At 41.8% G+C, this 14,625-nt stretch overlaps 1 protein-coding gene across 1 annotated transcript in view; it reads left to right on the top strand.

Moving 5' to 3' along the window:
* BCAS3 (BCAS3 microtubule associated cell migration factor) overlaps positions 1-14,625 on the top strand; it is a 299,898-nt gene that overhangs the window by 70,134 nt on the left and 215,139 nt on the right. The window contains 2 exon segments of the mRNA XM_042026416.1: positions 3,292-3,425; positions 10,879-11,143. Of these exon segments, the coding sequence (XP_041882350.1) occupies positions 3,292-3,425; positions 10,879-11,143 (399 nt within the window).

The following is a 14,625-nucleotide window of genomic DNA, read 5'->3' as shown; positions in this document are numbered from 1 at the left end:
CCTGTTTTCCCTGGGCTTTCGTCTAATAAATGCATTTATTCCAAACAGTGCAGCCAGCAGGAGTTTAGCTTAGACACAAACTGCCAAATCAGATACCACCCATCTTTCTATTTTTAAGCCAATTCCTTTCCAGCCACAAATGTATTATCTTTCACCTCAGTACTCCTTCAAGTTAGCAAAAACAGAGAAAAGAAACCCCAAACCAAAACCAGAAAACCCAAAGGCAAAGCACACATGGAACCAGGAGCTGGGAGCATCATCTGGAACTGCTCAGAGCCGCAGGTAGACGAGTGAACGTCACGGCTGCGGCCGTTGGGATCTGAGGTGTCACCGAGAGAACAAACAGGGACCACCGTGGGCTCTGGGGGCTTGTGTGCCGCAGGTTGTGGTGGTTGTGGCCAGGGTGAGCCCTGTGGCCAGGGTGAGCCCTGCTCAGCCTACAGACAGGGCTGTAGGGTTGGGAAGAAGCCTGTGAGGAGCAGGGTGGGATGATACCCTCCTTGTGCCGCCCGCAGACACCTGCGGCTCTCGCCAGCGCTGGAAACCAGATCCCGCTGAGCTGAACACCATGGATTGCATGGACAACGCAGGATGGTGATCCCGGTGTTTTCACTGGCTCGGGATTATCACACAGCTTTTTATCTCCAGTTCCAGACAGATTTTTGGTGCATTTCGAGGTTTTTTTATGATCTTCCGTGCTCCGTGTGCTGGGATCCACACAAAGACCGCTCTGCTGGGATCTCTGGGTGCACTCAGCCGCGGGTCTGTATTTATAAAAGACTTCTCAAGCCTTGGGGGAAGAAAAAATATCTGCTTGCAGAGCCTGTCTGCTCAGCATTGAGAGAAGTCTTATGGATCCATCTCCTCCAGCTTCTCCTTTTCCAAAGGTCCTTTCCATTGGGAATAAGAGCACAAAAGGACCCAAAGTACCCATCACTTCCATATAAAGCTGTCGAATGCATGAGGAGAGAAAAATTGTCAAATGCATGAGGAGAGAATTTATCTTCTCTGTGGGAACAGAGAAGATAAATTCTTACTGGGTTGAATTAGATCTTTTGGAATATCCTTGCTCCAGTAACAGCAGCAGCCTAATTCCAGCACACAAACCCCTCTTTGCTTCCAGCTTTCTCTGCTGGAAATGCTATATATTATTGAGGACCGCACACTTCACTAGAAGGGAAGTGTAGTTTGTGATGTTGCAGAACAGAATTAATGCAAATTGTGTGCATAATCCCACACGAAAGGCTTGGCTGCCTTGCACCAGAGCAACTTGAGCTGTATTTCCTATCAACACAGTCACTACAAATCAAGGAAATTGCCAGTTAAGCCAACATTAACATCCAGACCAACCTCAGCTCACATGCCTTACCGCCCAAACATAATACCCCAATGCTCTCCCGGGTTTCTCAGCTCCATAACAAACTCCCTTTCATTTCTAACACTCGGGGCCGGAGGAACAGCCAGGAACAGTAAAAGTGTGTCTGCTGGAGGGAATCTTGCTGAGCTCAGATGTGAGATGGTGCGTTTGTGTGAGCTGCAGGAAATGCCTGGGTGCAGCGTGGGTGGCCTTGCCGGGCCCAGGCCCTGCCAGCCTCAGTGGTCAAGCTGAGGGGAAGCTTGTAGGCAGTCTTGTCTCCAAGTGCAATTTGGATTTCTCTGGTTTTGTACCTTGCTGCTGGTGGGCCTCATCGCCTTGGAAGTGCTGTTTGTCTTCACAGGATCCCTCTTTCGGGAGATTTAAGAGAAGCTGAGGTGTGCCCTGTTGGTGCCATACAGGGTGCCATGTTGCCCTGGGTGGGGAGTCAGGATGTTGGGCCCACAAGGTCAAGCCTCTGGCCACTGAAATTTTTCTGTCTGGGCCTAAAGGACCCAATCTCTTGGATTCCAGGATTGCCAAGGAGGGAAAACACTCAGGGTACTGATCTAGTGATGTAGTGGTGGTCCAGTAGAAAAGCTAATTACACTTCATCTGTACTCTGCTGCTTGGTACACTTTTTCCAGGTTAATTCTAAATTTTTCCAAGTGTCATAAGGCAGGACTTCAGTGGTAACTTGTGAGAGGTTTCGAACGTGTCCTGTTGGTATCTGGGGCAGCAGAGGGAAAGACAATTCCTGGTGCCACCTGTGAGTTCACTGAGACAGCAAACACTCATTTATGGCAGAAATAAGATAACCATTTATTTTGTGAATAGGTGTCCTGTAAAACATGGGAACTGAGTTCTCTTCCTGCAGAATAAAAGATTTCAGTTGTGCTTTATGTGGAGGATTGTTGCAACAGACCTGTGTGGGAACTCCTGGTTTTTCTTTAATACATGGGTACCTTGAAAATTATTCAGAATGTCACTGTTAAACTGCTAAAATTGCTTTGTACCTGATGTTAATTAAATGTCAGAGGTTTGGGTGATAATTTATTACATTTCATTAATAACAGAAAAATAAATCTGTAGTTTGTAACTGTAGTCCTAAGTTCTGCCATGATGCTGTATTTTCCTCATATGTACAAAAATACTTGATTTTTGGTATAAATTGGTATAAATTTTTGGCAAATTGACTTCAAATACGTTTGTAAATGTTTAAAAACTGGGTTATGGGCTGACACATTGTGGGATAAAAAAGCAAATAGCAAATATAAGTTACTGTGGTTCTGCTGATCTTCTAATTGAATCATTTCAGTACCTCCACCAGTGACCTGTTTTCAATGAAGTTGGTACCTCATTTAATGTTTCATTTGAAAGCTCTCAACTCTGATTTGCTGACTTTCACCAATAAATCAGACAGTTTCTTTCATGATGTTTCTTCAGGATTGGTTTGCTATGGGCTCTTTTGGCTGGATTTCGATAATCTCTTCTTCCAAAAATTGTTACTGTGGAGACATCAATCTTTTTTTAGACTGGCTCTTGCCCAGGGAAGAGCATTTTGGGGTTTCACTATAACATTCATCACTTCAATGCTTCATATTGGTTACACTGTTCTAAAATTTAGTTGGAATATTCAGATTTTTCAGATGTTTTTATAGATTTGTGTTGTAAAGTTATCTTAATAATATATTAATACTTAAGTAGTAGTGATATGATACTTAAGTACTGTGAATATGATTTCAGTTGAAGTTCTGATTCATTTTTATGAGGTGAATCCCTTTCAATTCAGTAATTATCTGTGTTTTCTTGTTTCCAAACCCCAAATGTAAGCCACATTCAGTGTTTTTTAAATAGACATTTTAAGCCTCTTCTTTTGCAGTGATTAATCTCTTGTGCTTTTGTGTTTCTTTTCTCTTTTTTTTTTTTTTACCCAGGGATGTTGCTGGTCACCACTGACACGTTAGGCCATGATTTCCATGTTTTTCAAATCCTGACACATCCTTGGTCATCATCACAAAGTGCCGTCCATCATTTGTACACACTTCACAGGGGAGAGACTGAAGCCAAAGTAAGTTAAACTCTTTGCTGAAGAATAATCCCCAGACACCTTATACATTCTGTGTATGTTGGCACTTTAATGTTTGTTTCAGCACACAAAGAGCCTTTCTTGTGCTCCAGCCACAGAAGGGATAAGAGCAGAGCGTTTAACCTGGACAATAATAAATTCTTGCCCTTTGCAATGAGGTGCTGTCAGATTTATTCAGATCTGGCACTGCCTCCAAAGAGCCCTGATTATTGGCTGTGTTTGCACTTAACCTTTTCTCATGTAACATGTTCAGCATTTGTGTCTCGTGCCTGTGAAGGAACTGTCAGCGTTTGCTTGACTCTGATGGTAAAAGCCACAGACAGACAATTAAAGAGTTGAAAGGAAGAGTTAAGCAAAAGGCTGTGATTAACTTTTCTTACCAAGGTGGGGGAACCTGCAGAGACTTCCCAGTTTAACTTTTAACTTCCCAGTTGAAAAATCCCCCTCTCGGAGATGGAAAACTAAGGATATTATCCAAGGGTGGAAAAGTCTGCAATTGTATTTTAAACAATGTTCAGTAAAGTGATTTGCTGGTGGAGGGGGAAAAGCGAGCTGGCTCTCACTGCCATGGCTGTGGCTGTGGCTGTGGCTGTGGCAGCAGCACGTTCTGCTCGAGTCCTTGGCGGCGACGCTTTTGGGCACCAGCAGAGCCTCACCTTTGGAGCACTGAGTAACTGCTGAGGAACCTGCTTTAAATACAGGAATAAAAATGTCACCACAGGGTAAGAAATGAGTATTGCACTTGCTGATGCAATTACACACAGAAAGCACAGACTTGTGACAGCCTGGCAGACGTAAAGCACTGTGACAGGGAGAGCCTGGGGCTCTGTGATTATGACCCTGGCACTGGGAGCTCGGGTGGTTCTGGTACCCTGATTACAGTTCCTTCAAACCTTTTTTTTTCCCTATGAGTTGAGCAGTTTCCTTTTAAGTTTCTTGCCATACCTTTGTAACAAGTAGAATGTGAAAGCTTTATTGAACGTAGCAGTGGCTGATAAAGTTTTGATCTGTGTGAATTTGCTTTACTGATATTTTAAATACTCTAAAGCTTTCCTGCTACCATTCTGGAGAAGTGTAATTGCTGTTACAGGCAATGGTTTACTGTAAGAAGGAATAACCAATCTGGAAAGTGAGAGGAAATTAGAAAAAACTGTTCATTTGGGATAATATATATAGTACTAACAAGTAATTTTTATAAAGACTACAAAGAGCAATGAGATCTGTGTGTATACACATACTCTGCCATCTACTTGGGCATGTTCTATAATGTGTTTAATGTTTTAGAGTTATTTTTGTTGTCCCTTCATACAAAGACTCAGTATTGAAGCCCAAAGCACAGGACTTCAGTCATGAGGAACAAAGATGTTCTTCTGGTTTTTACAGCTGATAAATTTGTTTTCAAGGCACACATTGGAAACCAAACAGAGCATGTTTTAGAGAAGAAACCCTTATTGATACATGGTTTTTTGGGATATAGTATTAGCATCTCTGTGAAAGCATTGCATTAAAATTCTTAGAATCAACATAGTAAAATTTTTTCCTAGTTTGCCACACAGTTTTCATTTGGGATGTGAACAGTATAGCTTTTGGAATGGCATAAAATGGAGAAAATTCTAACCAGTCTGAGGTGTGTTGGTGGATTTCACAACTCCCTAGATAATTAAACAATATTGCTTTGGTACCTGTGATTCTCAACACACATCATTTGAAATTTTTATTTAGTAAGATGGATTGTTTTACTTTTTTCTTTTGGAATAACAGCACTTGTAGCTGTTCAGTGAGAGGAGAGTTTGCTGGTGCTGCTCGTTTGTTGTGTGAATTTCACGTATGAGGAGCATTAGACAAGAATTTTGCAGACTGTTCAATATAAAACTCTCAGTGCAGCCCACACTGGGAGCCTCTGTACCTCCTTTCTGGTTAGAACAGTATTTATACATTTGCTACCAGCCCTTTTTCCTTTTTTCTTTTTTTTCCCCCTGGTTTAAAACTAACTGTGAATCAAGGCCAATGGTCTTAAAGGTCACCTTCTGTACTGGAGCTATAAAAAGTTCTAATTTGTGTTGATGGACATGAGTGATTATCAGTGTCAGAATTTGTTTAGCTAGTACCCATTATAAATTGTTTAAACATCATCATTATGGCCCATTATATGTGGGATTTTAATGTCCATGCTGAAATCAGCTTTTGTATGTGAGATTTTGGCTGACAGAGCTTCACCCCACATTTCCCAAAATCTTTATGTGATTCGGATGAAGATGGGGTGGAATGGAAGGTGGACTGCTGCCTCAGAAGGGAATTGTGAAGACGACAACCATGGAAGAATGTGAAGTGCTCAGATAATTCACTGAGTCCCAAGGTCACAACGTTCAAAGTCGCTTTCCCGCAAACACAGACTGAAGTCCCTGTTTCGGTTATATCAGATTAAGATCTTTGAGCTTTCAAGTGCCACTGGTACTTTAGATTTTATATTTTTTTGCCTTGAGAGGACAAAGAGCAGCACTGAGTAACACCAGGAAGGTCCATTGCAAGCACTGGTTGTGTTTAACTGAGCCAGAGAGAGAACTGAACCTCTCAGAGAATCTGTGCTTGCACAGTTCAGCTCTAAAGAGGAGAAATGTGCACATGTATGTGCTGCACATTTTGGTTAAGGATACATTTTCTTGTCCTCCAGCTCTTGCATTGTGAGGTGACATTTAATGCACTCATATTTTTACCCAAGAGCATTCTGGAAGGTTTTTAATGAAGGCATAGCATGTTCTGAACTGAGGAAGCCCATTTACTTGCAGATGAAAGTTAGCCTGTCACCTGATGATCCTTTCTCTTTGATCTGAAATTGTAAACAGCAAAAACAAAATCCCTGAAAACAGCATTATCTCAGCCTAGGACAAATAAACGTAACGATAGCATCAGCGGGCTGCTGGCCAGCTCCTCTGTAATCCTTTACTCTGTCAGACTTTTGTTATTCCCACTCCCAAACTGCAGCTAGAACTGACTTCAGTCGGAGAGGGTAAACAGAGGGAATGATAAAAACATTCCAGCCTGCGGAACACGCACGATTTGCCGCTTTTCCAGGGAACGCGCGAGTGTTTCGGTGACGTGACCACAGAGACTGTTCCAGGTTGTGTCACGTCCCGTGCCCAGGTAGCAGCAAAGTGTTGGAACAACTTCCAAACGTTGGATGTGAACCTCCATGGCCACAAGGAATTCCTTCCTGTCTTTTGACGTGCTCATAGTTGCAATTATTGAAACAGTTTCTGGAAGAGAAACTTTGCTATTTCTAGGGAAGAAGCTGGGGATGGGCTTGGAATAATAAAGATTGATTTGGGGAAGTTGATCAGTCTCGGATGAGAGCTGACAAGAAGAAGCTGCTGCAATTAGAAGTAGTTTGGCTGCCTTGAGGAGACAGAGCCCTGAGCAGCGGTGTTTGCAGGCTCAGTTATCAGTAGAGAGCTCAGCTCTGGTTAAAGGCCCCACGTGAATTTCTCACTGTGCCCACATTCTGCTCTTGCTTTTACACAAAACTGAGATCAGTGTTGAGGACTTGCGGAGACAGAGTTGGGTCTGTGTGTGTCTGATAAATCATATCATGTAGACCATGATTTTATTATTTTTTCATTTATGTTTGTTGCTACATCATTTCCTTAATTTTCTCAACCAAAAAAATTCACATACAGACTGGTTTTCTAATTTATTTTGACCCTTACCTCCTCAGGACTGCTGCTCTTTTTCATTGTTTAATGATACTGGTTTTTTCTTTCTGCCATTTCCCTGCACAGCATAATTAACTAGTTGAGTCCTGTGCTTCAAGTCAGGGTGTTTTTTCTCTGTGACACTGCACAGTGATCATGAACAGGTCATGTTCCTGTTGCAGCAGTGCTGGTCCTACTCTCAATGTTTAATTAAATGCAGTGAAATGCACAAGAATATACAGATTGCACCTGGTGTAACTCCACACAACTGACAGAGGGGTGGTAAGAAGAAAAAAAGAGTGCCAGGAAGATCAAAATGTGGTTTATTTCTTGATGTTATTATTAAAGTACAACGTTCAGCATTGTGAGGTTGGTTTTCTAGCTGCTGCCTGATTTACCTGGACACAGTCCTGTGCCAAGGGCTCTGTACTGACCCTGTTTGAGCAGGGAGGTTGGATCAGATGAGCCTCTGTGGCCCCTTCCAACCCAACCCATTCTGTGATTCTGTGATTCTGTAGTATGAGAAATGATTTTTTTGATCTGTACAGTCTTGAAAGCTGATCCTCAGTAGAGCTGTTGACATGTGACGTGTCCTTGGAGGACTTTGTGTGTTAAATTACCCGACTGTGTCACTCGGGGCAGGCTCTGAGCAGTAGCTACATTGCTGGAGGATTTTACATCATAGTGGTAGAAACACAGGGAAATAGAAATGTGGAAATTAGAGAGAAGCCTAGAAGAGTAATTGGAGGAAGACAGGAGAGGACAGGAAACATGTTGACCTTTTGGAGCAAGTCCAGAGGAGGCCACAATGTTTAGAGGGCTGGAACCCCTCTCATATGAGGAAAGGCTGAGAGAATTGAGATTGTTCAGCCTGGAAAAGAGGAGGCTTTGAAACGGTGTACTTGTGGCCTTCCAGTACCTGAAGGGAGCCTGCAAGAAAGATGGAGAGAGTCTAGGACTGAAAAGAATTTGAAAATATCTTAAGGGTTCCCAAATTAAACAAAATCAGGTCTGTAATTCCCTGTACTGGTCCAGACAGAAGAGGATAGATAAAATTTTAAAATACAGACGTGAATATTAAATGTGACATTGACCTTGAGCTATAGAATAAACTTTGCATCGTGAGAGATCTGGTGTACTTTGTCCTTTATTAACATATATCTGTAAACACTATGGGGTCTTGATTGATCTTTGGTATCTAAACATTACATCACAATTAACAACAAATCCAGAAATCTATTATAAATACATGAAATATTAGTACATTAACCTAAAGAACAGCAATAAATTGCAACGCTTAGCATAAACTTGAAAACCACTAATGGGCCACTGTGCAGTTTGTTTATACTCTGAGCAGTCAAGAACTCGGCGTAATGTACAGGAACGTGGTGGGGAGCAGCACGGCCCAGGGCATAATTTATAGGGGTTTATTCATGGACACAGCTGATTTTTTGAAGTAGTTTCTGAGACTGCTATGATTAGCATTGTCCTTTCAGCCTGGTCCATGCCTTCTTCCAGTTCTCCTGGAGAGTTCTGGGCTCCTTCGTGTTGCACAGATGGATTTCTGCTGGTTCGATGTGAGTGTGTTTAATTCATGCCCTTGGAATTGGAAATATTCTCTGAATCACCTCCTTGAACTTTCTGTGGTTCTGCTGCTCCTCATGTATCTGAAAGACAAACGAGGCCGTGTTTGAGACCAGTGAGCAATAGGTGAATCACGGGTAACAGCAGCTTCCAAAATACTCTTTGTCACTGCTGAGTAGGGTTTCATAGCGCTGTTCTATAAATCTTAATTCATTGCACACTCCTCTGTCAAAACTTTTTTCCTTGTTATTACTGAGCATTAAAACCCTTCTACCTGTGTGGTTTCAGCCATGTTTTAGGCAATCATGGCCACGATGCGACTCTGACTGCAGCGAGTGTTTGTGAGCGCTGTTTTAAAGAGAGCATTTGGGATTATGGAGTTCCACACTTTCTTCCTGTAGATCAGGAATACTTTTTTTCTGTGTAATGTTTACACTGAGGAAAAAAACATCCTGTAGTGATTGTTTCCCCGTTTCTTGGCTGGGATTATCATTTGCCAGGGCTGTTGTATGTAGTTTTTGAAACAACGTGACCCTCAGGGTGCCAACTGGAAACTGAGTATTAAAGTAGAAACACACAGTTCTGTTACACAGTACAGTGAGATGGAGTTTTTTTCTCTGTCATCTCATAGTTCTGTTGTAACTGAGAATGGCAATTCTGTACACAGTTCATGTGTTTGATTTTCACCAGGAGAATTTGCCACTTTAACACCAAGTACTGAAATACTCTTGATGCCATCATTTTTCCCTGATTCCACGGCTTTAGGGGTTTTTTTGAGCCCTTACTAATCCCTGTGGGGTCTCTAATCCTTTCTGAGCAATCTATTAAGGTGAAACACTTTGTAAGCAAACTCGGAGCTCTGAGTGCTGCGACTGTAGGTCAGTAAGGGCTGAATACTGGAAGTGCAAAAGCTGTCAGGTTTTGGGGGGCTCTCTGACCTGCATCGTTGGCGGCTCGTTTAGGGATGTCACCAGGATTGAAAGGAGCAGGTGTGTAGTGCTGGGCTTTAGTTTATCTCTGTAACGTTGGTGAAGCATTTTGTGTCCTGACAGTCCGTCAACCAAATATCTTGTCACAAGTCACAAGACTTAAATCCTTTTTTTATCTCTGAGGCTTCAGGGCTCCGTTGGAAACTTGCACTTTGATGAATACTTTGCTGCTTTTGTCTGGAATAGCTGGAGTGCATTTCTGGAATATTTGTCAAGATTTTATCAGTGTTTACTCCAATTTAAGTACCTAGTGTATTGTAAAACTGGCTTCAGTGAGATCTTAAAGAATTTTTTTTTTGGTTTATGCTGTTTAATAATATAATGAAAACTAATCCTTCATCTGTATGTTTGTTTGCTGTGGTAAATCCCACTTGTGTCCATGGTTCCTTTTAGTCAGCTTTTACCTTTAAAAACATTTTTGGAAGAATTGTTTTAGGACTTTTTTTCTCTATGATAAATCATTTTAACTTCGACTACTTGTTTTCTTGAGTTGCCTGCCAGGATGGGCTTGGAAACAAACTTTAATCTCTCTTTTAAAGCATTCCTTCAGGAACAAGAATTTGCTTTCCATCAAAGCATTGTGTAAAGCACACTTAAAAGAGAATTAAATCCTTCTGGACTTCGTATCTGAGATCTATGCAAGGAGTAACTGTGGTGGAAAATGTTTAACTGTATTTTTATATTTGCTTCAAAACTTAGCATTTTAAGCTAAAATAAGACTTGTGCCAGTATTTGTCAAAATCAGGCCCAGTGGTGAGATCTCTCTCTTTTCTTCTCATCCCTCCCTTTTCCCCTTTTTGGGCAATCTCTAAAGATTAAACAAGCAAATACAAAACATGTAATTGAAACAATTTCCCAGCTCTTTATAGAACTAAATTCTATTTGAAAACTACACCAAGATCTTGCGGCTTTCTGCAGCACTTTGCAGCATGGTTTGTTTGCATAATCTCAGAATATTTTGAAAAGTACATAAAATTTGGAACTGTGAATTGCAGTGCAGCTTATAATATACACTGAATACTAAGTTCATTGATAAAGGCACCAAAATTCAAGTTATTGCCTAAACTTGAGGGATTTTTTCCCCATTTTGAGTTCAGGTTTGCGTTTAAGACATGAGCGCTCTGTTGGAGGTGTGCGCGTTGGTGGCTTCATTCCCATGTCGCTGTTTTCCAGGTACAGGATATCTCCTTCAGCCACGACTGCCGCTGGGTGGTGGTCAGCACCCTCCGAGGCACTTCCCATGTTTTTCCCATCAATCCCTACGGAGGCCAGCCCTGTGTCAGGACTCACATGTCCCCACGGGTGGTCAATCGCATGAGCCGCTTCCAGAAGAGCGCGGGGCTGGAGGAGATTGAGCAGGAGCTGACGTCGAAGCAGGGAGGACGCTGCAGCCCCGTGCCTGGCCTGTCAAGCAGCCCCTCTGGCTCACCTCTCCATGGTAAATCCACTTTCTTCCTTTCTTTCCATCGTGAAGATAATATGAATTTCATAAAATGAGGTGCTGTAGGCATTGTGCAAAAATATGTGATGTATGCAGATATTACAGGAATGAGCCAAGGTGGAAACACTTCAGGAAGACAGTTCTAGTTTTGCAGCTTGCTTAAGTAAACGATGCTATCACAGGTGTGTTAATAATTTCCACTCTAAACTGACAGGTTGGGGGTCTTTAGGTTTCCAGTTTTGTTTCTATGTAGCACACAGTCAGTAAACTGCTCTGTATTTATTGCCTAAAATTCTCATTGCTCATCGGCCTTGATGAGCATGAAGCACATCTGGGTATCTACAATAAATACTGCTCGAGGAGAAATGCGGGAACAAGGCAGTGGGAAGCTGATGGCACAGATTTTTGTCCATTTTTTTTGTGTGTGTGGGAACAATGTGACAAATGATGTGCAAAGGTGAAGGATCTGTAAGAACTGATCTGTCTATCCTGCTCCTGTGGTGGACGTGCTTTGGAGAAACTCGAAGGATGTGAAGGGGAGCCTCAAAAAATGTTCAAAAATTATCATTGTCACAGCTTTTCCAGTTTCGTCTTCTATTTCAGCCCTGCTCTTTCTGTGCTAGAAGCCATTTTGTTTGCATTCAGGATTTGCTGCATCCTTATGCTCCCTTTCTGTTGAGAGTAAGTCACAAGTTCCACGGAAGTGGAAGTTTGAGTAGCAGTTTTTTTGAGGTAGCCACCCTTTCCCAGTCTGAGAGTACTAAAAATGGCCAGGAACAGTCCCTCTTCCCTAATTATGAGCAGGATTAGGAGCTCTTGTGAAAGCCCAACTATGTGCTGGGCTTTCTGCTATAGAGAGAACCTTTATGGGATTTCTGAATCAAAGGAACTGTTTTATGACTTGGTGATTATTAAGGGAACCAGACTTGCCTCAGAAGCAGCCTCTGTATTTTCGCCTTTCTTTGGACTTTTCTGAACAAAGGTTTGTGCGTGGCTGTTCTGGAGCCATCCTCTTCTGCCTGGAGCCACTGGAAGGCACCCAAAACGTGCTCTGAACTTTCTTCCTCCTTGGAGACAGTTGTGTATCTACCATTTTACTTCCTCTCATCTCTGTACAGCAGCTCAGCCTGAAACAGGCTGGGGAGTGCTCCGAAGGTTCGCTATGGCACATCCAACCCCTTTTAACTGTGGACATCATGGAGAGGAGAGGAAGGAACTGTCAGTTCGTGTGGCTATCACCCATCCAATTCTATTTTCTGTCAAGGGAAATTGCAGTAAGTTGTTGCCTTTACAGTACTCTGAGGTACATTTGAAGTTTTGAATAGATTTGACACTTCTTTTAAAGAAGAATCAGCAGTTTCAGGATGCTCAGTGGTGGAGGTAGGAGACAGGCATGCATGGACGAGTTACTGAGGGAAAGGCAGCAGCTTTTAGGGGAGTGTCTCAAGAGTTCTGAGGCTTCAGTTTGCAAATGTCTGTCTTGAAAGATAATAAATCAGATTTCTTTCAAGATCTCTGTGCAGTCATCACTGCTTGAAAAATTAACTCTGTTTAAACAATTGTCTCCACTGGAAGTCTGCACATGGGTGCTGAGAATTAAGGCAGGAAGGTGACTTAGATTCCTGGAGGACTTCACGCAGATTGTACTCATCACTTCCTCAGTGCAGAAGTTGGACATGTGCTAGGACTGTGTGTTGGTAACTTGCAAAACTTCATATGAACATTTTCCATGAGAAATTTGTGGGGATTGTATAGAGGAGTTAACAGAGTTGTCTTTTAAAAAATTAGGAGAAAAAATAAAATAGTTGGTTTGAAAGAGTCCATTTGGTAAAGTACTGTAATATTTCAGTAATTTTATTGCTGCTTTTTCATTTCAGTAATCTTTCAGTTCCCCTGGCTGAAGGCAGGCAGGATATTGAGCCCTATTCTAAGCTTTTTATAAAAAGCCATTTATCATCAACTTGTAAAAAACCCCTGAAGTTCAGAGCGACTTTCAGCAGAGGGATTGTGTGTGTGTTGTGTGCCTGTGTGTGGCAGCAGGATTAGCCAGAGACCGATGATTATTTTAATTTGTGAGCTAAGATGTGTTTACTTAGATTGTAACAGCTCCTTACCATATTATAATGTTAAATTATTGTTGTTTGGAGGAGTCACGGCAGTCTGGTGACAGAAGTGTAAACGAGTACTCGAAACAGAAAAGAGCAGTTCTGGGTTCAATTCTTTGTTTTACTTCTCACTCTCTCTGCAGCCCTTGGTGAATTTTATTCAGCTGATTTTGTCTGTCAGCTTTCTGCTGTGTGACAACAATAATAATCCCTGTGTTCCCCGTGTGTGGAATGACTTTAATTTTGTAGCTCTCTTCAAGAAGAATAACTGTTATGTTCCTTAATCACCCCTCTAAGTGCGGCTGATTATAATGGAAATAAAGCCAAAGACCATGTCCTGGAGAGCACCATTGCTCTGGGACAAGGTGTTGATTAAGTGACTGATTCAGAGAAGATTGTGGCAAACTGGAGGATTTTTCCGTGCGGAGTCATGTCATCACGATTTTTCCTCTTACATCTTTTCCAATTTTCAGTAAACCCTACGTTAAAAAAAACCTGCTCTTAATCCTTTTGCTGATACTCCTTTTGCGTTACAATATCATTGCTACAGCCTTAGGCCGAAAGACTGCAGTGGCTTATCTTCCCCTTTGATTGGCAATTGTAACTTATTGATGGTAATTTGCGATTAGCTTTTGTTCTTGTAAATATTTTCAGCGTTCAGGCTCTGTCATGTTTTTCTCGCTTGTTTTTTTGCCTCCTGGTTTCAAAATGAAACTGTTTGCTGTGTATATAGTAGCAAGGCAATCTATTTACATTGTGTTGGAGCACCCCAGGACTGTTTACCCGCACAATGTCAGCCTTTACTGGGGGTAGGGATGATTTCATTTCCAAATGAATCATCGTTTGGCTTTGTTCTTTTCAGCAGAATGAAGTAAACTGTTAAATAGAGGATGATAAAGAGATATTTCCTTTGCACCTTTTATAGCCGACAGAGATTTTGTTTGGGCTGTTCTGTCTGTTAATCCATCGAGGTTGTATTTTTGTCATTCCCTTGGATTGCCAGAGTGTGTTGTCACGAATATCTGAGTTATGTTGGGATCCTTTTATGGGCTTTTACTGTTATAAGAGTGTTACAACATCGGTCGGTTGTTGGGGTGAACATTAGGGTAAAATACAGCCATACGTGGCCCTTTATTTGTATAAAATGGGGTTTATGGTTCCTTACCTGTCTCACAGGTACACCATAAGGATTAAAGGGCGAGTAGTTAAAGCAGAACTATGTCCTTGGTGATTCAAACTTCTCCCTATTCTCTTCAGGACACCAACATGTGAATAGCAAGGAGCATTTAGCTGTAGAAATGCAGTGCTTTACTTGGAAGGTTGAAAACTACATATAACTCCAATTATTTTAATCGTGCAAATTAAAATTCACAG

This window comes from Corvus kubaryi, unplaced genomic scaffold (assembly GCF_017639235.1).
Source record: "Corvus kubaryi isolate FWS band 111438036 unplaced genomic scaffold, C.kubaryi_AGA036_p1.0 37284, whole genome shotgun sequence".
Classification (NCBI taxonomy): Eukaryota; Metazoa; Chordata; class Aves; order Passeriformes; family Corvidae; genus Corvus; species Corvus kubaryi.
Note: the sequence above shows the minus strand (reverse complement) of the source record. Positions and strands in the feature narration are given on the sequence as shown.